Source organism: Pinus tabuliformis, chromosome 2_1 (genome assembly GCF_031772625.1).
Source record: "Pinus tabuliformis cultivar Carrire ecotype Pingquan chromosome 2_1, CPIR1, whole genome shotgun sequence".
Lineage (NCBI taxonomy): Eukaryota > Viridiplantae > Streptophyta > Pinopsida > Pinales > Pinaceae > Pinus > Pinus tabuliformis.
The window spans coordinates 398162955-398188200 of record NC_142299.1 but is presented as its reverse complement, the minus strand read 5'-3'; the positions used below and the strand labels follow the sequence as shown (position 1 = coordinate 398188200).

The following is a 25246-nucleotide window of genomic DNA, read 5'->3' as shown; positions in this document are numbered from 1 at the left end:
ATGGACAAGATTCTGGCCTTCCAGACTACGAAGTTTGAGGCTTCGTCCAGTCTGTCCTAGTCTCTTACCCCGTTCACTGCCATTTCGCTGCTCCTCTACTTCCCTTCTAGAAGTTCTTGGTGTGACTCTCTCTGAGCCTCGAATTCCCTCCTGGAAACCCCTCTGCCAATGTCAAGATGCCCCCACTCCGATCATTAGTGCAGTTGCACCACTGATCTGGATTTCTTGGCCAGAAATCCTCGGCAGCAACTCCCTCCTCCTTGGTCTTTCCCTTTTAGGTATTGTCCTGACCACAGTATCCCACCAGTGTCACTCTACAACTTACCCACAGCCTCCTATGCCTCAGCAAACTAAAGGTTAGAGCTTCCAGGCTCTGCGCAATCCCGACACCAGCAAAATCTGCACCTCCTAACCATGGGCGTCAATCCTTCTTGACTGAGAAAGATGACCGAGCACTGCGTAGGTCAGGTCTGTGTTGAAGTTTTTAAGTTTACTCAGTTAGAAACCCTCCATGCACTTTATATGATTTATTCCTACCTACTTGTTATTTTTCCTTAACAAGTTATTTTCAATGTAAATACTGAAAATAAACAATAGTGCATGCTCAGAGCAACAAAAAGAAACAAGAACAAACACACCATATGACACCATTATTTTTGGACTAATGTCCCCGGAAAAACCCAATGCGGAAAACCAGTGCAGTTATCTGAGGGTTTTCTTATTAAGCAATATCAGAGTACAATCTGGGTGCCGAAACTGGCCTACCCAACAGAGAATTTCCTTAGCAGTAATACTTCTCTGCTTCTAACAAATCTACTGGTTGAAACCCTGGATAATCCTTTTGGCAGCTACTCAGCACCAATCAGCCCCAAAAACCCCAGCGTCTACCCAATCTGGACTGCGTCAGCCTCTCCTAGCCCAGCGCTGGCACTGCGTCAGCCCCAGGAGGCCCTGCATCAACTCTCTGAGCCTCTGCATTAGCTACATTGGCCCCTCTGGTGCTCTGCGCAACACTTAGTTGCCTCTGCGTGGCCCTGCGTGAGCACTGGCTACTCTTGCGTCTCTCTCTCTGGCTACTCTACTACTACTATCCCGGCACTATCTTTGCCTCTCTGTCTCCCTATACTCAATGCCCCTCAGCTGCATCTCCCGATCACTAATTTTATCTCTCTTAGCAAACCCCGCTCTAGAGAATAGAATGATTGATCACTCTGGTGTGTTCTCCAAGTGACCCTCAAGCCTCCTCTTATACTTTTCTTGTTGACATCTCAACGGCCGAAATTAAGTCTCTAATCAACGACTAAGATTAGATTTGGCTTGATCCATGTCTTTTGGACCACTCTAACACAGATTCATATTAATACACATTAATATTTTATTTTCCCTAAGTTTAGACTTAGGGACTCCATTAAAAATATTAATTATTTTAATATCTCCTTATCTGTTTAGAATCTGCCCAAACCCTTTCTGGGTATTGGAGATCTCATGTGCCCCAACCTCTCCACCAAATTTCGTGGCTACAGCACATTCGATGCTACCCCAAATCAACACTCCCTCTTAGCGAGGATTGTGCTCTAGCAATACTCCTCACTGAGTATTACTTTGATCATCCGGCATCGGTACCTGTGTTGAAGCTAGACCTTTCTGCCCATCATCCTCTGCACTGCTGCATCCTGCACTGTTGCCCGTGGTTCTACCACTGCCACTGCCGCATCTGTACTACAACTCCCTCTGCATCCGTGCTACTGTTGGTCCTTCCTCGCAGCACTGCATCTGCATTGCACCTCCTCTCATTATGTTGCATCGTGCTGCCCACTGCTGCACTGCAACTTAGTTACTGAGAAGTAAGTAACTAATCTCCCAACTGACCTCCCTGTTGGGCTAGAGACACCCACAGATGCTGACAAGTACTCACTCTCTGACCTCTGCGCTGCTGCAACAAATCCCTGCATCTTGCACCGTTGCACACCTCTCTGTGCCTTCCTGCACTGGTGCAACACTCATGTGCCTCTCGCACTGTTGCAGCCTGCTAGCTTTGCGTTGTCTCGGGACTCCTACACTGTAGCTCTCTCTGTCGCTCCATCTGCATCCGTCTCTACCCACTCAGCCAGTCCTGCTACTCCTCGTCGAGGCTCCCATAGTAAGGTCTGATCCAAGAGGCTGGGTACCTCAAGGATCCTGCCCCTCATCGTATATAGTCCTCATGACTACAGCTCGATGTCTCCCCACTTCCGCTCAAGTGGCGTGTGTGCACTCATGGCACAGTCATCGTCTGTCAAAACTTCCTTCTCTGCCCGTGCTGGCACTGCCTTACTCTCGGAAGACTCTCCCTTACTCTTCTTCCTTGGACACTGGGTCGCATAATGACCCAGCTCCCCACAGTGGAAGCACTTGATCTTGGAGAGATCTTTCTTTTTCCACTTTTCCTGCTTTCCCTCAAGATGCTAGAGCCACATCCTCCTCCTGCTTGACCGTGATCCCTATGCTACTGCTACCCGTCTTCGATTGTCGTCTGATCCCTTCCTGGTGAAGAGCTACCCACATCTCGTCCTAAGGTGGGAGAGTCCCTCTGCCCAGAATACTTTAGACAAATAATTCTCAATCTTCTAAGACAGCATTCAAGGTTGTCCTCACCATAAGCTCCTGATCATGTGTCGCTCCTATAGCAGTCAACTGGTCTGGAATCTCATTAAGTCCTCCGAGGAAGGTGTCAATCAATCAACCCTTCTTCATCTGATACGACCTCATCTGGTTCTCGAGCAGCATTCTTCTCTGCACAGAAGTATCCTAGTACAGCTTCTTGAGAGCCTCCGACATCTCAAATGTCATTTCCTTCTAGGCTATATGTGGTACCACATGATCCTTGACCCCGTCAAGGATAATACACTTGGCCCTCGCCATTGCCTATTCGTACCTGTCATTATCATTGGGGTCGACTGGGACAGCTATTACCTTCAAGGCGAAGATCTTGACACGATTCCTGTCAAGCATTGATAAGATTCTGGCCTTCCAGACTACAAAGTTCGATGCTCCGTCCAGTCTATCCTGGTCTCTTACCCCATGTAGTGCCATGATGCTCCTCTACTTCCCATCTGGAAGTTCTCTGTTCAACTCCTCTGAGTCTCTACTTCCCGTCTAGAAGTTCTCTTCTGGATTCCCTCTGAGTCCCGATTTCTCTCCTGGAAATCTTTCTATCGCTTGTCAAGATGCCCCCTACTCTGATCGACTTGTGCAGCTGCACTTCTGATCCAGGTTCCTCGGCTAGAAACACTTGGTAACAACTCCTCTGGCCCTGCTCTGTCAAGTATTGTTCTGACTACAGTACCTCACCAGCTCCACTCTGCAATATTCCTGCAGCCTTCTAGACCCCAGCAACTACCTCTCTGTGAACTGCGTCAGCTCCTCTCTGCCTCATGCTGACTCTACGTCACCCCAGATGGGTCTGCGTCAACCCTGGGATGCCCTGCGTCAACCCTCTGGCCCTCTGCATCAGCAACGCTAGCCTTTCTGGGGCTCTGTGCAGCTCCCGGCTTCCTCTGCATGGCCTTGGCTGGCTGTGCATCACACTCATTGGCTTCTTCGTTGCTAGAAACAGCTTCTGTCACCTCGGGACAACTGTTTTCTGCTATTATTGCTCCGCTCATATAATGTTTTTTAGTCCTCCTGTGATCTGCAATCACGCTCTGATACCATGTTGAAGTTTCTAAGTTTACTCAGTTAGAAACCCTCCATGCACATTATCTGATTTATTCCTACCTACTTGTTATTTTTCCATAACAAGTTAGTTACAATGCAAATACTGAAAATAAACACTAGTGCATGCTCAACATATTACAAATCAGCAACTAAAAGAAATAAGAACAAACACACCATATGACACCATTATTTTTGGACTAATGTCCCCTGAAAAACCCAATGCGGGAAAACCGGTGCAACGATCTGAGGGTTTTCTTATTAAGCAATATCAGAGTACAATCTGGGTGTCGAAACTGACCTACCCAACAAAGAATTTCCTTAGCAGTAATACCTATGTTGATTTGGGGTAGCATCAGATGTGCTCTAGCCGCGAAATTTGGTGGAGAGGTTGGGGCAGATGGGATCTCCAATACCCAAAAAGTGTTTGGGCAAATTCTAAACAGATCAGGAGATATTAAAATAATTAATATTTTTAATGGAAAATAAAATATTAATGTGTATTAATATGAATCTGTGTTAGAATGGTCCAAAAGACATGGATCAAGCCAGATCTAATCTTAGCCGTTGATTAGGGACTTAATCTCGGCCGTTTATATGTCAACACGAAAAGTATAAGCAGAGGCTTGAGGGTCACTTGGAGAATACACCAGAGTGATCAGTCATTCTATTCTCCAGAGCAGGGTTTGCTAAGAGAGATAGAATCAGTGATCGGGAGAGCAGCTGAGGGGCATTGAGTACAAAGAAACAGAGAAGGAAGAGATTTTGTCGGGAGAGCAGCGCAGCAGCCAAGAAGAGTGACGCAGAGCCAGCAAGGGCTCACGCAGGGCCACGCAGAGGCAACCAAGTGTTGCGCAGAGCACTAGAGAGGCCAGCGTGTTTGATGCAGAGGCCCAGGAAGCTGACGCAGGGCCTCCTGGAGCTGACGCAAGGCCAGCGTGAGACAAAGAGAGGCTGACACAATCCAGATTGGGTGGACGCTGGGGTTGCAGAGCAGTTTTGTGCTGAGGAGCTGCCGGAAGGATTTTCCGAGGTTTCAGCCAGGAGATTTCTCTCAAACTGTGAGGTATAGTTGCTAAGGAAATTCTCTGTTGGGTAGGCCAGTTTCGACACCCAGATTGTACTCTGATAACGCTTAATAAGAAAACCCTCAGATAGCTGCACCGATTTTCCCGCATTGGGTTATTCTGGGGACATTGGTCCAAAAATAATGGTGTCATGTGGTGTGTTTGTTCTTGTTTCTTTTAGTTGCTAATCGGTAATATGTTCAGCATGCATTGGTGTTTATTTTCAGTATTTACTTTGTATATAACTTGTTAAGGAAAATTAACAAGTAGGTAGGAATAAATCAGATAAAGTGCATGAAGGGTTTCTAAACTAAGTAAAATTAGAAACTTCAACATGGTATCAAAGGGAGGTTGCAGATCGCAGGAGGACTAAAAGACATCAGCCGACCGGAGCAATAGCAGCAGAAAACAGTTGTCCCGAGGTGACAGAAGTTGTTTCTAGCAGCGCAAAAGCCAAGAAGTGTGACGCAGAGCCAGCTAGAGCCACGTAGAAGAATTCAGGAGTTGCGGAGAGCCTCGGAGAGGCCAGTGTTGCTGACGCAGAGGACCAGAGGGCTGACGCAGGACATCCTATGGCTAACACAGACCCATCTAGGGTGACACAGAGCCAGCGTGAGGCAGAGAGGTGCTGACGCAATTCATAGAGAGACAATTGCTGGAGTCTACAAGGCTGCAGAAATATTGCAGAGTGGCGTTGGTGAAGTACTGTAGTCAAAACAGTACCTGACAGAGCAAGGCCAAAGGAGTTGTTACTGAGAGTTTCTAGCCAAGGAACCTTAATAAACAGTGCAGTTACACAAGAAAATCAGAGTAGGGGGCACCTCGACAAGCGGTAGAAGGATTTCTAAGAGGGAAATCAGGACTCAGACGGAGTCCGGAAGAGAACTTCTAGACGGGAAGTAGAGACTCAGAGGAGTTGAACAAAGAACTTCCAAGAGGGAAGTAGAGGAGCATCATGGCACTACACGAGGTAAGAGACTAGGATAGACTGGACGGATCATCGAACTTCGCAGTCTAGAAGGCCAGAATCTTATTAGTGCTTGACAGGAGTCGTGTCAAGAACTTCACCTTGAAGGTAATAGCTATCCTAGTCGACCCCAGTGCTAATCACAGGTATGAGGAGGCGATTGCAAGGGCCAAGTGCATTATCTTTGACGGGGTCAAGGATCATGTGGTACACATATAGCCATGAAGGAAACAGCAATTGAGATGTGGGAGGCTCTCAAGAAGCTGTGTCTGCATACTTCTATGTAGAGAAGAATGTTGCTCGAGAATCAGATGAGGTCGTATCAGATGAAGAAGGAACAATCGATTGACACCTTCCTCGGAGGACTGAATGAGATCCGAGACCAATTGACTGCTATAGGAGCGACATCGGATCAGGAGCTGATGGTGAGGACAGCCCTGAATGTTGTCTCAGAAGACTGGGAAGTATTTGTCCAGAGTATACTGGGCAGAGGGACACTTCCACCTTGGGACGAGATGTGGGCAACTCTTCGCCAGGAAGAGATCAGACGACAGTCAAAGACAGGTAGCAGCAGTAAGGGGATCAAAGTCAAGCAGGAGGAGGAAGATGTGGCCCTAGCATCTGAGGGAAAGCAGGAAAAGTGGAAGAAGAAGGATCTCTCCAAGATCAAGTGCTTCCACTGTGGGGAGTTGGGTCATTATGCGACCCAGTGTCCAAGGAAGAAGAGTAAGGGAGAGTCTTTCGAGACTAAGGCAACGCCAGCAAGGGCAGAGAAGGAAGTGTTGACAGACAATGACTGTGCCATGAATGCACACACACCTCTTGAGCAAAACTGGGGAGATATCGAGGTGTAGTCAGGAGGACTATAGGCGATGAGGGGCAGGATCCTTGAGGTAACCAGCCTCTTGGATTAGACCTTGCTACGGGAGCCCCGTCAAGGAGTAGCAGGACTGGCTGAGTGGGTAGAGATGGATGCGGATGGAGCGACAGAGAGAGCTACAGTGCAGGAGTCCCGAGAAAGCACAGAGGTAGCAGGCTGCAGCGGTGCGAGAGGCATAAGAGTGTTGCACCAGTGCACAAAGACACAGAGAGGTGTGCAACAGTGCGAGATGCAGGGAGTTGTTGTAGCAACGCAGAGGTCAGAGAGGGAGCACTTGTCAGCGGCAGAGGGAGCTTTAGCATCAGTGGGTGTCTCTAGCCCAACAGGGAAGTCAGTTGGGAGATCAGTTACTTACTCCTCAGTAACTGAGTTGCAGTGCAGCAGTGGGCAGCAATACAAGAGGCAGCAATGCAAAGGAGGTGCAGTGTGGATGCAGTGCTAAGAGAAAGTACCAGCAACAACATGGATGCAAAGGGAGCTGCCATACAGATGCAGCAGTGGTAGTGGCAGAACCATGGGCAGCAGTACAAGAGGCAGCAATGCAAAGGATGTTGGGCAGGAAGGCCTAGCATCAGCACAGAAACCGATGTCGGATGATCAGAGTAATACTCAGTGAGGAGTATTGCTAGAGCACAGTCCTCACTAAGAGGGAGTGTTGATTTTGGGTAGCATCGGATGTGCTCTAGCCACGAAATTTGGTGGAGAGGTTGTGGCACATGAGATCTCCAATACCCAGAAAGGGTTTGGGCAGATTCTAAACAGATCAGGAGATATTAAAATAATTAATATTTTTAATGGAGTCACTAAGTCTAAACTTAGGGAAAATAAAATATTAATGTGTATTAATATGAAACTGTGTTAGAATGGTCCAAAAGACATGGATCAAGCCAGATCTAATCTTAGCTGTTGATTAGGGACTTAATCTCAGCCATTGATATGTCAACAGGAAAAATATAAGAGGAGGCTTGAGGGTCACTTGGAGAATACACCAGAGTGATCAGTCATTCTATTCTCTAGAGCAGGGTTTGCTAAGAGAGATAGAATCAGTGATCGGGAGAGCAGCTGAGGGGCATTGAGTACAGAGAAATAGAGAAGGCAGAGATTGTGCCGGGAGAGCAGCACAGCAGCCAAGGAGAGTGACGCAGAGCCAGCAAGGGCTCACGCAGGGCCACGCAGAGGCAGCCAAGTGCTGTGTAGAGCACTGGAGAGGCTAGCGTGTCTGATGCAGAGGCCCAGGAAGCTGATGCAGGGCCTCTTGGGGCTGACATAGGCCAAGAAAGGCTGACACAGGGCCAACATGAGACCTTAGTCACCGGATTCGCAGTTTTTTATCCATAAAATTCGAAATTCGGCGAATTTGAAGGCCAAACGAACATATTCGTTCGAGTTCGCCATTAAATTCGGCGAACTCGAATTTCATGTCGAATTCGAATTTGAGACGAATAAAATCGTATTTAAATTCTTTTGAATACGTTGAAATTCGACTGCTGATGATTAAATTCGTTTTTTTTTCGCCCGCGGGTTTTAGTTTTAGGTTTCATTGACTGTTTCATTGACTCGGGTTTCATTGTTTCACGATAGAAATAGGCGTGAGGTGTAACTAAAGAACCCAAAACCAGTGGGCCTTCTCCATGTGTTCGCAAAAACCGAGGGCAATGATATTATGGATACAATTTGCAGTAGGACATATGAGTGTTACTTAAATCTGCGAGTACGTCTGGCAGAACGCCCGCGAGAGTGTATAGTATTTGATGCGTTCCTGCATATGTTCGCCCACATTCAACTCCATAAACCGTGGGCTTTTGTTGTTGCGTAGCGTGAATCAAATGGCGAACCTATTTGTTTATTGGTTCAAAGTATCAGTCGTGTTTCCACTTGCCCGCCACGTTCTGCAGCAACGTATATCCATTTTTCAAATAAAACATATTTAATATGTCAATTATTTTATCTAAATTTCACGATCAAATCCAATCTTTTCATTGCCCTAATCTTATTAAGGTTACTTAAATAAAATTGTTAGAGCACTTTTTCCACGGATGGTCCCCGCGCTTTGCAGCGAGCACTTTTTCCACGGATATTCCCCGCGCTTTGCAGCAAAGGATATTAGCGTTTTAATGTTTTCGTTTTATAAACTTGTTAAAAATATATAATTATAAACATTTCACCAAAATATATAATGTAATAGAAATAAAAATAATAAACCGTATTCCAGAATCTAAGATCGAATGAAGTGTATTATCGAAAAGATTGCATATGTAATTTATATATTGCATTCTTAGAATCGAAAAGATTGTAATATATGTTCTATATAGATATCACGTATAAAAAGAAAAGGTCATATAATAATAAATTTAATGGCTATGAATTCACCTTTTTAATGGGTTTACAGTTAGATTTTAAATTTTAATATTAATGTGAAAAAAAATAATAAAATTATAATTTTAAAAAATTTGGAGAAATTAAGTATATTATTTTGTAAGAAATATATTTAAAAATATTTTAGTATTTTTAGGATGGAGATGATTAATAATTTGATGGAGGATTTGATGGAGGTGAGAGGGATTGGATCACTATTTTTATGCAAGAACAATTAGGTAGCTTAATAGTATATCTAAATAATAGGAAGATGGTTTGGCTTGTTTTTCATGCCTTGATTGATATATCTATCTTTAATATACATTTTTTTTTCGAATTTCTATATGTCGAATTTGATGTCGAATTTTATCGACAAAATTTGAGTTGCCGAACTTTATTCGAATTTCATGGTCCTCGAACTCAAACTCGAACTCGAACCTGGTGACTTAGCATGAGACAGAGAGGGGCTGACGTAGTCCAGATTGGGCAGACGCTAGGCTTGCAGAGCAGTTTTGTGTTGAGGAGCTGCCGGAAGGATTTTCCGGGGTTTCAGCCAGGAGATTTCTCTCAAACCATGAGGTATAGCTGCTAAGGAAATTGTCTGTTAGGTAGGCCAGTTTCGGCACCCAGATTGTACTCTGATATTGCTTAATAAGAAAACCCTCAGATAGTTCCACCAGCTTTCCCGCAATGGGTTTTTCCAAGGACATTGGTCCAAAAATAATGGTGTCATGTGGTGTGTTTATTCTTGTTTCTTTTAGTTTTTGATCTGTAATATGTTGAGCATGCATTGGTGTTTATTTTCAATATTTACTTTGTATATAACTTGTTAAGTAAAAATAACAAGTAGGTATGAATAAATAAGATTGATTGCTGGCTCTACGTCACCCCAAATGGTCTGCGTCGGCCATGGGATGCCCTGCATCATCCCTCTAACCCTCTGCGTCAGCAACGCTGGCCTTTCTAGGGCTCTGCGCAGCTCCCGGCTTCCTCTGCATAGCCTTGGCTGGCTCTGCGTCACACTCCTTAGCTTCTGTGTTGCTAGAAACAACTTTTGTCACCTCGGGGCAGTTGTTTTCTGCTGTTATTGCTCCGCTCGGCTGATGTCTTTTAGTCCTCCTGTGATCTGCAATCACGCTCTGATACCATGTTGAAGTTTCTAAGTTTACTCAGTTAGAAACCATCCATACACTTTATCTTATTTATTCCTACCTACTTGTTATTTTTCCTTAACAAGTTAGTTACAATGTAAATACTGAAAATAAACACTAGTGCATGCTCAACATATCACAGATCAGCAACTAAAAGAAACAAGAACAAACACACCATATGACACCATTATTTTTGGACTAATGTCCCCGGAAAAACCCAATGCGGGAAAACTGGTGCAGCGATCTGAGAGTTTTCTTATTAAGTAATATTAGAGTACAATATGGGTGCCGAAACTGACCTACCCAACAGAGAATTTCCTTAGCAGTAATACCTCTCCGTTTCTGACAAATCTACTCGCTGAAGCCCCGGATAATACTTCCTACAGCTACTCAGCACCAATCTGACCCAAAAACACTAGCATCTGCCCAATTTGGACTGCATCATCCTCTCCTAGCCCAGCACTAGCCCTGCATCAGCCTATCTTGGCCTGCGTCAGCCCCAAGAGGCCCTGCGTCAACTCTCTGAGCCTCTATGTCAGCGATGCTAGCCCTTTTGGTGCTTTGCGCAGCACTTAGCTGCCTCTGCGTGGCCCTGCGTGAGCACTAGCTACTCTTGCGTCTCTCTCTCTGGCTGCTCTATTGCTATCCTGCCACTATCTCTATCTCTCTGTCTCTTTGTACTCAATGCCCCTGAACTACTCTCCCGATCACTAATTCTATCTCTCTTAGCAAACCCCACTCTAGAGAATAGAATGACTGATCACTCTAGTGTGTTCTCCAAGTGACCCTCAAGCCTCATCTTATACTTTTCCTATTGACATCTCAAAGGCCGAGATTAAGTCCCTAATCAACGACTAAGATTAGATCTAGCTTGATCCATGTCTTTTGGACCACTCTAACACAGATTCATATTAATACACATTAATATTTTATTTTCCCTAAATTTAGACTTAGGGACTCCATTAAAAATATTATTTATTTTAATATCTCCTTATCTATTTAGAATCTGCCCAAACCCTTTCTGGGTATTGGAGATCTCATGTGCCCCAAACTCTCCACCTAATTTCGTGGCTAGAGCACATCCGATGCCACCCCAAATAACAGTTTGCTCCCTTCTGCCACTGCACTAATCCTCGTCCCGGCGCAATCTTGATGACGCAGGCATTGCATCACCCCTTCCTTGCTGCTTTTCTGCTCGGAACAGCTTCTGTCACTCGGGACAACTATTTCTGTTGTTACTGCTCTCCTTGGCTGATGCCCTCAGTTCTCTTGTGATCTCCAACCATGCTCTAATACCATGTTGGAAATTCTAAGTCTAACTGTTAGAAACCCTTCATGTACTTTCTGATTTATTTCTGCCTACTTGTTTTGTTTAATTAACAAGTTGTTTACCATGTAAATACTGAAAATAAATACAAGTTCCAACACATTACAGATCATCAATTGAAGGAAAAACCAAGCATACAAATGACACCGTTGTTTTCGGACCAATGTCCCCGGAAAAACCCAATGTGGGAAAACCGGTGCAGCTATCTGAGGGTTTTATTATTAAGCAGTTTCAAAATACAATATGGGTGCCAAACCGGCTCACCCAACAGAGAATGATCTCAGTAGTAGTACCTCTCAGTCGAAGACAGATATTCCGGCTAAAACCCCGGATGAACAATCCCATAGCTCTCAACTCCTAATCTGCCCCACGAAATCTCTAGTGTCTGCGCCTCTAGGGACTGCGTCAGCCTCTCTGGCCCAGCGTCACCCCAACTCACCCTGCGTCAGCCTCTCTGGTCCAGCGTCACCCCAACTCACCCTGTGTCAGCCTCTAGAGGCATTGCATCAGCCTCTAGAGCCTCTATGTCCCCCACGCTGGCTCTCTCTAGCACTGCACAGCTCCTGGCTACCTTTGCGTGGGCCCTGACTGGCTCTGCGTGGCCTCTAGCTGGCTCTACGTCCCTCTCTCCCATCTTCTGCGCTGATGCTCCCGATACCCTCTCTGCCTCTCTGCTTCTGTATTCACTGCCTCTCAGCTGCAACTCTGATCACTCCTTCGATTTCCTCAGCAAGCCTTGCCCCAGAAAATTGAATTCTTGATCAACTCGGTGTATTCTCCAAGTGACCCTCAAGCCTTCTCTTATATTTTTCTCGTTAACAATTCAACAGTCGAGATCAAGTCCCTAGTCAACGGCTAAGATTAACTCTAGCTTGATCCATGACTTTTGGACCCTTCTAACATAGTTTTATATTAATTCAAATTACTATTTTATTTTCCCTACGTTTAGACTTAGGGACTCCATTAAAAATATTAATTATTTTAATATCTCCCAAACAATTTAGAATCTGTCCAAACCATTTCTGGGTATTGGAGATCTCATGTGCTTTAGCCTCTCCACCAATTTTCGTGGCTAGAGCACATCCGATGATACCCCAAATCAACAATATAGGTACTATCATAATTGTCATACTAGGTCATTGTCATGCCATATCAAATGTCATTGCTATATCACTATCCCTCAAGATCACATAGGTCACTATTGTCATCAAAGTCGTTGTCATCAAGGGAATGTCATCACTAATGTTATCAAGAGAATGTCATCACTGTTGTTATCAAGGGAATGTCATCAAGGTAATGTCATCACTGTCAAGTCTCATTTTCATAGGGTTATAGCCAAAATCATAAGCATCCCGGTAACTAATATATTTACATATAGATCACAATCATGAGTGAAGATCACAGTCTCACTGTCTAGTAAATTATTTACTCATAGTCATGTATCATAGGTTATTGTTATAAAGATCATTGTTCATACATCAAATGTCAATATACAGATGCCAACGAAGCAAGCCAATGCAAGCCACAAATTATAATGTCACAGAGTATGGTATGTGCCACGAAGTACAAGGTCAATGAGTATAGTGCAAGGTACAAAAATATTGTGAGCCATAGAATATCAAATGCTTGCCAATGTGAATGGAGCAAATCATAGATGTGATAATACGATCCTCAAAGAAGTGTCAATGTGAGTCATTGTATGTATCGAACCTCAAAGAAATGTAATGTGAGTCACACTGTGTAAGAATGCGAGCCTCATAGAGACAATGTGAGGCACTCTATGTAAGAATGCGAGTCTCTGTAAATAGAAGAGCGAGCGAGTCACAGATATGAATACAAGACACGAGAATACATATGTGATCCACAGCAAATCACGCAAGCCTCGGAGAATAGAGATAAGGCATAGAAAATTAATAACGAGCCATAGAGATCGATGCGAGCCACAGAGCATATACAAAGAACTTATGCGAGTCATAGTGTACGCAAGTCACAATTTAATCATTGTAGTGCGAGTCATGGTGTATGCAAGCCACAAATAAATGCTAACCATTGTATGTGAGTCATAGTGTAGTGCCTTTGATATGCGAGCCCCACTGTAGAATATAGGGAAGATGTGAACAATTGTAGAAAGCAAACCACAAGAACGAATCACTGAGAGTATATATACGAACCACACATATAAAATACGAGCCACAAAATGTAGCGATCCCATAATATATATGAATCACAGAAGTCATCTCTCTCAATGTGATGAACCAAATGAGCCATAGAGCTCTTTTATATATACAAATCAGTGGGGGCCTTTTCTTGTGAGGTCGACTTTAGCATTGGAGGGAAAACTCAAATTTAATTATCATTTTAATATATTTTGACATGATTTGTAGATCGCTTGCCCAAGTAATTTTTGTGCCATATAAAATAATAATATTTCTTTGAATTCTCTTTGGGGCAGTTGGGATTCCTTTGGGATCTTAGGGTTTCTATGGGGAAATTTGTCCCATAGCTGCCCCAATTTCAACATATGGTTCTTAAAAATGTTACGGATTGGGTTCCTGACACCAAGCACACTCATGGTTGATATAAACAATATATGTACATGGTGGACATCTACCAGCACATGAAGTTTTTACTTGGCAAGTTTCTTCTAGAGAGACATGAAAGCCGAGAGAATATTCTCCTCTCCTTGGATCATATGCAAAGTCAACTAACAGCACTGGATTGTCGGCTGGGGCGTATTGAGAAGCACATAGGTATTCCTCTAGACTCTGGCTGCTCTCCGGGCAGCAACAAAGAACCTAGTCCTATAGAAGCCACCAATGCAGACAACTCCTCTTAGCTGGTCTGCTTATGTTATGGTTACTGCTTCTCTGTTTCCGTTTTGTTTTCAGTCTTCTCAAGGCCTTGAAGGCCTGGTCTACTGTTTATTTATTTTGGAACTGGCCTTACTTGGCCATCTTTTATCCTCTGCCTCTTTGAAAAGACGGAATTTCTGGATTTGGTAGGGTTTTCCAAGTGACCGACCACTCCAGACTTCTCTGATATAGCATGTATTCTCAGTTCTGAAGGCAATACAAAACATTTACCTTACAAAGTAAAACATTGTTATACACAATAGATTTACTTGAAACTTTTTTGAGAAAAGCCCCTTTAGGTTATTATTTTGCTTCCTATAAATGTCTCTGAATCAATTTAATTTCCAATCATTATTGGAGAATCTCAACCGCTTTTCTGCAGAATTCCTACAGTTTTAGTATCACTCCCCAATATAGGTATTAGATTCTTTGTATCTCCCTTTCACACTGTTATATTTAATATATATGCAACATAATTTATCTTAAGTTTGTTTCATATGGTACTCCTCTCATCTTAGTATCTTGCCACCAAACTCTTCATCTTAACAAAACTAAACAGTTTTTGTCATGGCTAGCTCCAAAATATGTTAATAACTCAATGGGTGACTTCAGAATATGTTATTAACTTAGTATGGCATTGTTTTTAATTCTTCAATCAAATTCTAAGTAAATTTAATTTGATACCAACAAATTAGGATCAGCAGCTGAGTTGCCACACTGGACGGTCGTTGACTTGGTTGTGCAGGGTGTCAAATGTGATGCTGGATAATGCATCTCATATAGAAACATACTTCTCTTCATTGAACTCTTCTTAGACCGGTGTCAGACTCGTAAACCACTAGTTTGACTCACAGCTGGATAACTAGACCCATTTTTGAGCTGAGGTAGGTTTGACCTGCAAGTCTCAATCAATCCCAGCAAGTTTTGTAACACTGCTTGCAACAGATAAGTGGAAAGAGGAAACTATTATAACCTAGTCAAAGAATGCAAATCAAATTAATAACGAATTAATTAACCTACATGCAGCCCAAATGATCACTGTAATCTGATAAAATATTTGGGGTGGGAAGGAGTGAAACCTCCTCTTTCTTCACTCATAATACACAAATATGTATACAAGGCATACATGAATGACAATCTTCTTTTATAACGCCAGATGGGCGAAACTATTTTTTTTCCAGATGCATAAAAGAAACTCCTATAAAAGGAGTCAAAAAACAAAACAAGGCATCCTTTTCATGGCCTTCTTGCTCATCTATACTTAACTATCGATTCGACAATAAAAGAATGGGTGTAGAAAAAACAAATAAAACTGAAACTCCCATAATCTGACTCAGTCATAGCAATACAATACATATGGAACCTATGCCTATCCACATTATGCATCATAAAGGAAAATGATTTTGTCAACTACAAGAATAAAAACACATGAAGGTTTGTCATTCAGCTAAATGCATTTGAGGTAAACTCTTCCTTCTGTACCTTATTCCTGTTAAAGCCACCAATTTTAAAAACACCAGCTTCATCCAGCGCTGCGAGAACCCTTTCCTGTAAACATCAGAAATATTTTAACAAATAGATATCCAATCAATGAATATACTATAGACAGCTTACCAAAAAAATTACCATATCATTTTTTTATTGGCATAAATTTTCAGATTCTCATTATTGTTTCAACTAAATCACTTCGCATTATTTATGAGACCAAGTCATAGTTTACATAAAGTTCCCAAGAAGAAATACGGATCATTCTATTTCAATGGTACAGAGCACTTGAAATTTTTAATTATACTTTATCAAAAGAGACTACCAAAAGAACTTGGTTACAGGAAAAAAATTCCAACTGTCAGGTTCATAATGAGACAGTCTAGAGGACTTAACCACATACATATTATATTTGTCCTTTATTCTCTATATTTCGTCTTTTATGGGTGACTTGGTCAAGCATGATCACTAGCTAACTTTTGTATTTTATTTTGTACATCTAGGAGGCTGGATCAAAAGATGATCACTCTCCACCAATTTTGTGCTCCTACATATATCCAATACAGTATAGAATATACATGTACAATTTGGCAATCTTCCTTCTAGTCCTTGCATCCTTGTTGTGTGTCCATTGTATCTGCATTGCATGGTTATTCATGTAGAGTTACACATGCAAAAGCTGGCAGACACACAGACAAACTCTGGTATCCACAAACCAACCTCCAATCAGCATCTGGGATGACTTTCTGGTTGCTGTCCAGAAGCAGTTTTTCCCCCTCTGGTATAAAAATGCCATGTTGACTCAATGGTTGCAACTCAGACAGATCACTGGATAGACCGTTCAACATATCATTGAAGTCTTCAACAAACTCTGTATCAAGCTTGTGGTAAGGGATTCTCAAGGCACTCTTTGCATAAAGTTTATTTCCAGTTTGCTTCCTCATAATAGATAAGAGCTAGAACTCTTGTTTATTCCTTAATTGAAATGTCCATTCCAACTTGTTTAAGGTTAAGCCTACAAACCAAAAGAATCCTACTTCCTCTTCTCAATTTTCTGCCACTCCTAAGGCATAGCCTAACCGCAATGGAGAGTGTTACCCCACCACATACATGAGTAACCCTAGGAGAAAAATTTTCTCCTAAGATGCAGATTTCTAGCCAGCAGCCTCATGTCATCCTCAGATAGCAGCTTCTCAAATGCCTCTCACCCACTATTTGGTCAGCTCATCAACTTGATCACCACACTCTTTTAAGTTTTGATGAAGGGAGGTCAGCAACCATGAGGTACATTGGCCACTGTTTCATATGAAGTGCTTACATTTAATGCTTTAGGCATCCAAGTAAGGATCGTGGATTGAAATCAGATAATGGATCATGATGCTTGGATGCTATACATGCTGCCCTATTTCACCCTAGTGGTCACCATTTCCTCTTAGTCCAGTGTAACCAGTTTGGGGTTGCTACCAACCCAAGTGGGTAAACACTTCTGATCAGCTTCCCGGACCAACAGCCCTATGTTGATCTCTAGATAGCTAGCCTCAAAAGCCCTCCATCCATGCTCTGTTCAATGCTTTATGACATCTGGCCTATGTTACCGCTCAAACTAGCAAGGATCCTAGAGGGACACTTGCTAGGTCAAAAGCAACAATGAAGCTAAAGCCACTATCACCACAGTTAAAGCTTCCTACTCTTTACGGGCTTTCACCGATGGGAGGAGACCCGATATATAGAGAATCACTTATGAAGGATAGATCCACTAAGATGGATGTGAAGTGACATCGATGACCCTTTCCTAGGAGAGACTCAAGAGTGGGACTTGCTTGCTTCTTAAGCAAGGTGTAAGGTTCTCTAGGATAGGGGAATAGGGATTTAAGGGATTGGCTTAGGGAATGCAACTTGGAAAGGAACTTCCTAATCCCTAAAATCCTTGTGGAACTTGGATTCCCAAGTGATTTTTGAAGAGTTGACTTTGATAAGATATGGGACCACATGAGACCAAGTGGACCCAGGTTAGGTCAAGAGGATAGAATTTAACAACCAATGATATACTTGACCTAATTAGGGAGGGAAAAGGGATCAAGGAATGAATTTTCATTGAAAGGCAATGCAAAGATCCCAATGAGGTTTCTAGCCGGGAAACCAAGAGCAAGAATTAGTCTTCAAGCTAGGGCTTGCGATATATGAAGGTCCTACCGTCGGAATCTCATGAAATTTGGAGGGCTTCTTGAGGACACACCAGTGCAATTGTGGACCAAAAATTGAAGTATTTGGATGGCTAGATTGTGAGATATTTGATGCCCTAGGTGACCTATGGAGCTAGACCTAGAAAAAAGAGGGGAAGGTGAAGAAAAATAGGTTTAGGGTGATCACCTATGGTAGGCCAATGCCTAATCCTTTGGGGAGATTGGATTCAAGGATGATTATGAATTCGGATTGAATTTTCTTAGTCGAGGAGGCCTTAAGGGCAGCTTCACTTAGCACTAGGGCAAAGTAGAGTAGCCTCAAAGACTTTATACTTCGTTTTGCAAAATAGATGACTTATCAAGATCAATTTCAACAATGAAACATCCCTAGGAACATTCACTCATCATACATGGCCCATACATGAAGCATCACTATCTAGAAACAAAATTCCCACAACTTCGCAATAATGGATGCAGCAAATTAGCCCTAGTATAGAAAAATCCCAGCAACAACGTATGTGACAAAAATAGAAAAAGAATAGCATTAAAATTCCACTTACATGTATTAGAGTATATCTAACTATCAAAAATTTTCCAATCAAGAAGCTCCAAGACAAGAGAAAATGATCCAAACATCAAAATTCATTCCATGCTCCAAAATTTCATCCTCCAAGAAGGATAGCGAAGTTCTCACAAGAGATACAAGTCCAACCAAGTGATGATGCTAAAATGAATTCACATCACTTCTATTTATACACTTCTAATGAGTTTGATTTAGCTAATTAGGCCTACATTAGCCCCTATGTGCAAAATAACTAACTTTTGGTCACAAGCCCACCAAACTAGCTCATAAACAAAAGAATAAGCCTCTCAAGAGGTCGAATAATCAATAATGCATGTCGTTGGGCCTTGGAGGAGGCCTAATGAAGTCCATATGTGCCATAATGTGGAGTTGGACTTCTAAAATCAATGGACAAGGGGTTGGCCCCTTGTAATAACCTGTGGTGCTCCAAATGGTATGTGGGGGCACACAAGTGTCCTCATGGGTCTCCAAAAAAATTGAAGATGCCTATAGATCACCTGCAAGGGCTAGGATGATGGTGTAGGTGTTGCCACATCATCGTGCAAGCCCTGGATCATCTGCCAAGTGTATGATGACACAGTGGGGCCGATTGGGCATGAATCATGATGGATCAGATGCATCTTCCTCGTCCAATAAGTGAACCATGAGCAATCTCTGAATGGTTGTGGGGATCCATGGAGTGTTGTTTGTTGTTGTGGAGGCCCATGGCTCTCTACACGCACCCTACATGTGCCAATGTAGCCCTCTAGGGGTCAGGACCCTGTATAGGGAAACCAAACCCAAACGGAAACCATCTGCAATCCTACATAAGATCCAATGCATCCTTGTGCCTTACAGCATACCAAGTCATTAAAGAAATCAAGTAAAAGAGTTTATAAACCATGGACAACAAGTGGGCACTTCACAATGGCATGCCCTTCCATAGTGGGCTTTGGTATGTGCTAATGTCTCCAAGCTCCAAATAGGGTTAACGAAGCATCCTATTAGGTGGTTTCTACTTCTAAAGGGGGTGGTATGTCCATGGTACATCCTTCAAATGGTGGTGGCATGTGGCATAATGATGGAATGGAGTAGGGAATGAAAGGGAGCAACCTAGATCACATGCATTGGTACAAGGGTAGCTAATAAAAGGGAAGCCCACACTTGGGTAAATAATGTGTAGTAAGGAGAAATCGTGGTGCATGAGTTACCCCGGCCTTGATTTTTCACCCTTCTTCATATGCCTTTTTCCTTTTTATGATTTTCTTTGGTTAACTACTCAAGGCTCTAGGTAATGAGAGCATGATATGCGAAGTATAGCAGTAAATGCCCCCTTTTAAGGTGGGGCATTCATCGCCCACCCAAGGGTGGGACAATCATGGGTTCCAGAATGATAAAAGAGGCTCATCAAGGGCCATATAGGAACCACAGTGATGGCCATGGAATGGGGTAGAATCATGTCATGGATTTTTCCCACGTGCTAAATGTTTTTGTCCCGGCCATCTTTTGCATTTTGTGGTACAATTTCCTATTGAATGTGGCCAATTATGCTTTTTTTCTTTTTCTTTTAGCTGCATCAACCTCCAAGCATCACTCCAAGCCCAACCCAAGGTGTGGAGCAAGGGGAGGGGGGCTCTGACCCTATGTGGACCCAATGGAGGAATGTGGACCCAGTGGGAGAAATGATGAATGGGGTTATAATGAGCAGAAGGGGAGTGATATATGTGGGTGAGGGAGTGGGACCACGCAACCAAAATTAGTGTTCCCCATGAACTTTGAAGTACCATCCCTAAATCCCAAAGGTCAATAAAAGAGATCCCACAGGACTAAGGTCCAAGGTTAACATCCAAAAGAGGTCTAGGACAAGAGCACGGACTTAGCCCACTCTTTCTGTCGAATCCCCCCATTAATCCATGCCCAAAAGTTTCCATGATAGGTAAACTACAATACTCAATTACCAAATTATATGGCATACCTTTAGGCTTAAGAGGCCCACCTTCAAACGTATAATCAGGATAGATGGGTGAGGGACCACATGGTTGGCTTAGGTGGCAAAGAAGTGGCACAACGAGCTAGTTGGTCGCTACAAGGCGTTGTTGGCTTGCTGGCTAAGGACCGTCTTCAAAACAAAAAAAATCTAGGGATATCACCCACAAAATGGTGGGAACATCCTACTCATCAGATGAAGATGGGTCATCCATTGCAAGGTACATTAACCATTTTCACAATCAAGTTCCTTCATTCAATGTTTAAGGACATTCTAGCATGAATCAAAGGTTGAATTGGATGATAGACTGCGTTTGGTTGTATTCTTGTTCCCATGCTTCACGTTGGTGTTTATCCCTTGCCCCTAGTCTAGTGTGACCTTCCTTGAGGCCTTTCTTTCCATTGTCTGGGAGGAACACACATGGGAGGCATTGGTAGATGTTGTGTGTCCATGGTAATCTAGATTCTATACTTAACACTTTCCATCCTTAGGAGATTGATCTTGAGTTCCCTTCCTTAGGTTGTGGCCAAGAGACCTATAGTTTGGTCAGGAAGGATAAGTTCTCTACCTTAGGTCATGGACCGAGAGACTATATAGCCAGGGATGAGATAGGGATTCATCCCTTAGGTCGTGGACCGACAGACCTTGTTTGTGGTCATGAAGATGTACCTTGTGCATATGATTGGTTTGGCCTCATTGATTGATCCCACTAGTCAGTAGGGCACTGACCTGGATGCCATAGGGTTGTGGCTTTTGGGATGCGTTGGATGTTATGTATCTTTCCTTATGATGATACTAATGATCTCTCCCTTAGGTTGTGGGTCAAGAGACTTATGGATTGGTTGGGGAGATTGATCTTGACAGAGAGAGAGACTTGTACTTTTGATCTCTCCCTCAAGTTGTAGTTGTGAGGCCTATGGTTTGGTTGGGGAGATTGATCTTGACAGAGAGAATGAAAAGTACCTCCCTGGCTAAGAGGGAGTGTTTGAAATATGGTGGTCATGGTCAATATTTTCATCATGAAGAAATTGGAAAATTTGAATTTTTATTTTGCCTCCTAAAATTGATCAAGTCGGCCTCCTATTATTATAAGTCGATTGGGCCCCTTGGAGGCACCCATTCGACCCCCCATGAAAGGCTATAAATAGGAGATCACTTCTCCTCATTTGGACATAGACTTGTGTCTTGGTTATTGTTGACAAATAATCCTTGGGATTCGGTAAATGTGTAAAATAATGAAAATAGAAAATAAGGAAAGTTGGAATATGAAGAGACACTGGGAGATGAAGCCCAAGACTCTCTCCCTCCATGTATATATCTATGATCAGCCTTAATGCTAAAACACAATTCAGTTTGAGGAGTTACCTCTTGGCCTGACATGGTATCACAGCCAACTCCATTTTTGGCTTCCCTCTCTACCCTTGTAACTCCCTCCTGCCTATGTTTTTCATATTTTGCAGAACTGACACCTCTGCCATTGCTCCAATCTCTACGTGGAACAGAGGAAGGATTGAAAGTTGTGAAGGATTAATGTACACTGGTGCGATGAGCGTCGACGAAGTACACTCTGTGTTTGACCGAACGACCGTGCATTGTATTAATCTTTGGAGAATGCATTGAGTACATTGAAGTTTGATTAAAGGTGTGATTCATGTGTGCATTGATTTTTTAAATCTGGTGTGATCTTTGTCATCATTTGTTAAATTTGGTCACGCACTTTGCGTCAAAGTTTAATACCTCCTCCTGCGTCGAAACCATTCGACTCCACATCTCCCGTTTTCTGCATATATTACACCTCTGCTTCCGGTTTTTTAATACCCAGTGCACTATCGCTATTTGTTTGTATCCGCAGAGTCATCGGATTGTGAGTTGTCAAATCTTTTATAAATAGTATTTGGACTGCAACTTGTCAAATCTTTTATATATATATCCCGTTGACAACTTGAGGCACCGATGTTCTAGTATGGGCATTTTTTGTGTTGGAGAGCTCTGTAGGAAGCTTCCCGAAGGCAAAGGCAAATGGGAACGAAAGTCCACATTTGAATGGCCACATGGCTATATAAAATTGACCTAGTGTTCCATGGCTATTTAATACTACCGCCTCTATTACCGCCCGACATTGGTCGTTGTCCATTACATGCTATCCGCAATACTCCACAGTGTGTTTTTTAATATGATTGTGATATGCTAAACGCTCCATACCACCTTTTGTAATACCTCCCACAATCATACGTATTGCAGGCCTGAACCGCCATCTCCAATACCGCTTTGTTATAACGTGACTCCTAGTTTCTCATATCCCACGCAACAGTTTCATATATATATACCACTCCCATTATATAACGTTGTCCTGCATAATTAACATTATAATACATATCGACGTTGCCCATATTACATATATGTTGTTCCATATTACTACAACTCCGCTCCCTCCTATGTTGTTCCATATTACTACAACTACGTCGTCGACTCCCGGTCAATTGTTGACCCCTCCCCCATATACACCGGCCCCTAAATACTCCCTCCCCCATATACCACCTCTCCCAAATAATAAGCCCTAGAGCAGACTTCTAAGGCTCGGTTTTCTTCCTTCTTCCTTCACTAGGGTGAGAGGGCCTTTCACTTATCTTGGGAGACCTTGTGAACCTAGTGTCAAGCCCAAACAACATAAAATAATGGACTGCTTGTTCTTGCTATCATACTTGCAGATTTCTCCTCCTCTTCCTCGCACGTGTGACTGTTTCTAGCCCTAGAAACAGTGTTCCACCTTCGTTGTCCTTCCTTCTTACTTCATTGTACCTTTGGAGACCCTTTAGAATTTTTGGGTGTGGAGCCTGATTATCTTTTGTATTCAAAGGTATCGCTGCATTGGACCCCAGTTCGTTGCCGCCCGTAAAATATTCGTTGTAGGGGGGGGTCCAAGGGGGGCAGCTGCGACCTTTGGGAGCCCCCCCTGGCAGGGGGATTGGGGGCAGCGCCCCCGAAGCTAAGAATAGATGTAAAATTGCCTTGTAAAATGTTGTAATTTCGTAGTCAATCTAGGTCGTTCATTAGGCAGAGATCTGACGGTAGAAGTTATGTTTAATTTAGGGCTTTTTGCCCTAGAAGGCAACCCCCTCGCTATATATGAGGGAATTGTATTGCGTCTATGTATATCTATATTCTGAGTGAGGAAGAGAGAGGAGATTGAGAGTGAAGAGGGAATTACAGCGGATCTGTTGTAAGTTGTATCTCTTCAGTTTGCTGGATAATATAAAAAGAAGGACTAGATGTTTCTCCGTGGACGTAGCCCAAACTGGGTGAACCACGTATATCTGTGTCTCTCTTGTTTTATGCGTTTTCTGTGTTTATATTTCTACAATATTTTATGTATTCCATTGCTCTGAAATATATAATTTTCTAACACCTTTCACTTGTCTTGGGAAACCTTGTGAGCCTAGTGTCAAGCCCAAACAACATAAAATAATGGACTGCTTGTTCCTGCTATCATACCCGCAGATTTCTCCTCCTCTTCCTCGCACGTGTGACTGTTTCTAGCCCTAGAAACAATCCTTCACCTTCGTTGTCCTTCCTTCTTACTTCGTTGTACCTTTGGAGACCTTTTAGAATTCCCCTCCCTTCCTTCTCTCAACTTCTTGTCTTCACTTATTTCAAAGATCCTTGAATGCGTTATAGAGGAGTGGACACCCTCTATATATAGAGGTATGTCCCTCCATTTAGGCCGACTTGTCAATTGTTTGCAAGCCGAATTGTCAGCTGTTTGTAGGCTAACTTGAGGACTGCTAGGAGGCTGATTTGTTGAGCAGACTTCAGATAATTTCCATGGTGGTGTAGCATGTTTGAAGGAGCTTCTTGATGGTGCCATTGCATAGGAGTAGACTTGACTTTGCTTGGAGGTTTTCCCTTTGACTTCAATATATATTTATACATGGTGTAACATGCCCTTAAGTTCTTCAACATAATTCTTTTGACTCTTTGACTCACCTATAGCACTTTGACATGTGTTAGACCTGCTTCAATGAACAAGAAACTCATTGACATATATTATAAAAATAATATTATTTTCTTGAATAAGTACAAATATCAAAAGTACATTTATGAAGACTGAACCTAGTTACATTTCCTTCAACACTCCCTCTTAACTAAGGAGGTATTCATACAACATTGCAAGGTGTTTGGCTATTATCAATCTTGAAGAATTCACATAAGAGAAACCGGATTTGCAATCCATCTGTTATAGCATCATATCCATCAACATTGTCATAGTGCAAGGCCTTGACTAACAGCTCCATCTCTCTATGAGACCATGAGCTACAATGCTGGCAAGACCAATGATTTATAGACACCTTCATCATTGTCTCTCAAGGTACATACCCACCCGGGTGTTCTTTGAGTATGACCTTCTAGGACTATTCTTATCTTGGGTTCCCAGCCCTCAAAGAATATCGGTCCTCTTGCCTACTCTTGTCTTGGATGCCCTACACATCCTCAAAGAGTATCGGATGTCAGATGATTACCCAATCCTCCCATTCTTTCTTCCCAAGTGAAGACAAGAATGTTGTGTCTATCTTGTGTCTACATTTCCATTCATGGCCTTCATCTAGACTTACGGCTGTTAGTCCTAGTCTAGTGCATGACCCATGAGATGGAAAAACACAAATGTCACTCCTTTGTAATCAGGGGTGATCCAAAACTCCCTCTTGATCAGGGACCTGTTAGAGTTCCCTCTTAATTAGG

The 25246-nt window shown here is 42.8% G+C and overlaps 1 protein-coding gene across 3 annotated transcripts in view; it reads right to left on the bottom strand.

The window, feature by feature from the left end:
* LOC149200527 (ubiquitin-conjugating enzyme E2 enzyme activator PEX22-like) overlaps positions 1-25246 on the bottom strand; it is a 248526-nt gene that overhangs the window by 48200 nt on the left and 175080 nt on the right. For all 3 annotated transcript variants that reach the window (XM_089402762.1, XM_089402761.1, XM_089402760.1), the window contains one exon: positions 15775-15840. In XM_089402762.1, coding sequence (XP_089258888.1) covers positions 15775-15840 — 66 coding nt within the window. The remainder of the gene's footprint in view (positions 1-15774; positions 15841-25246) is intronic.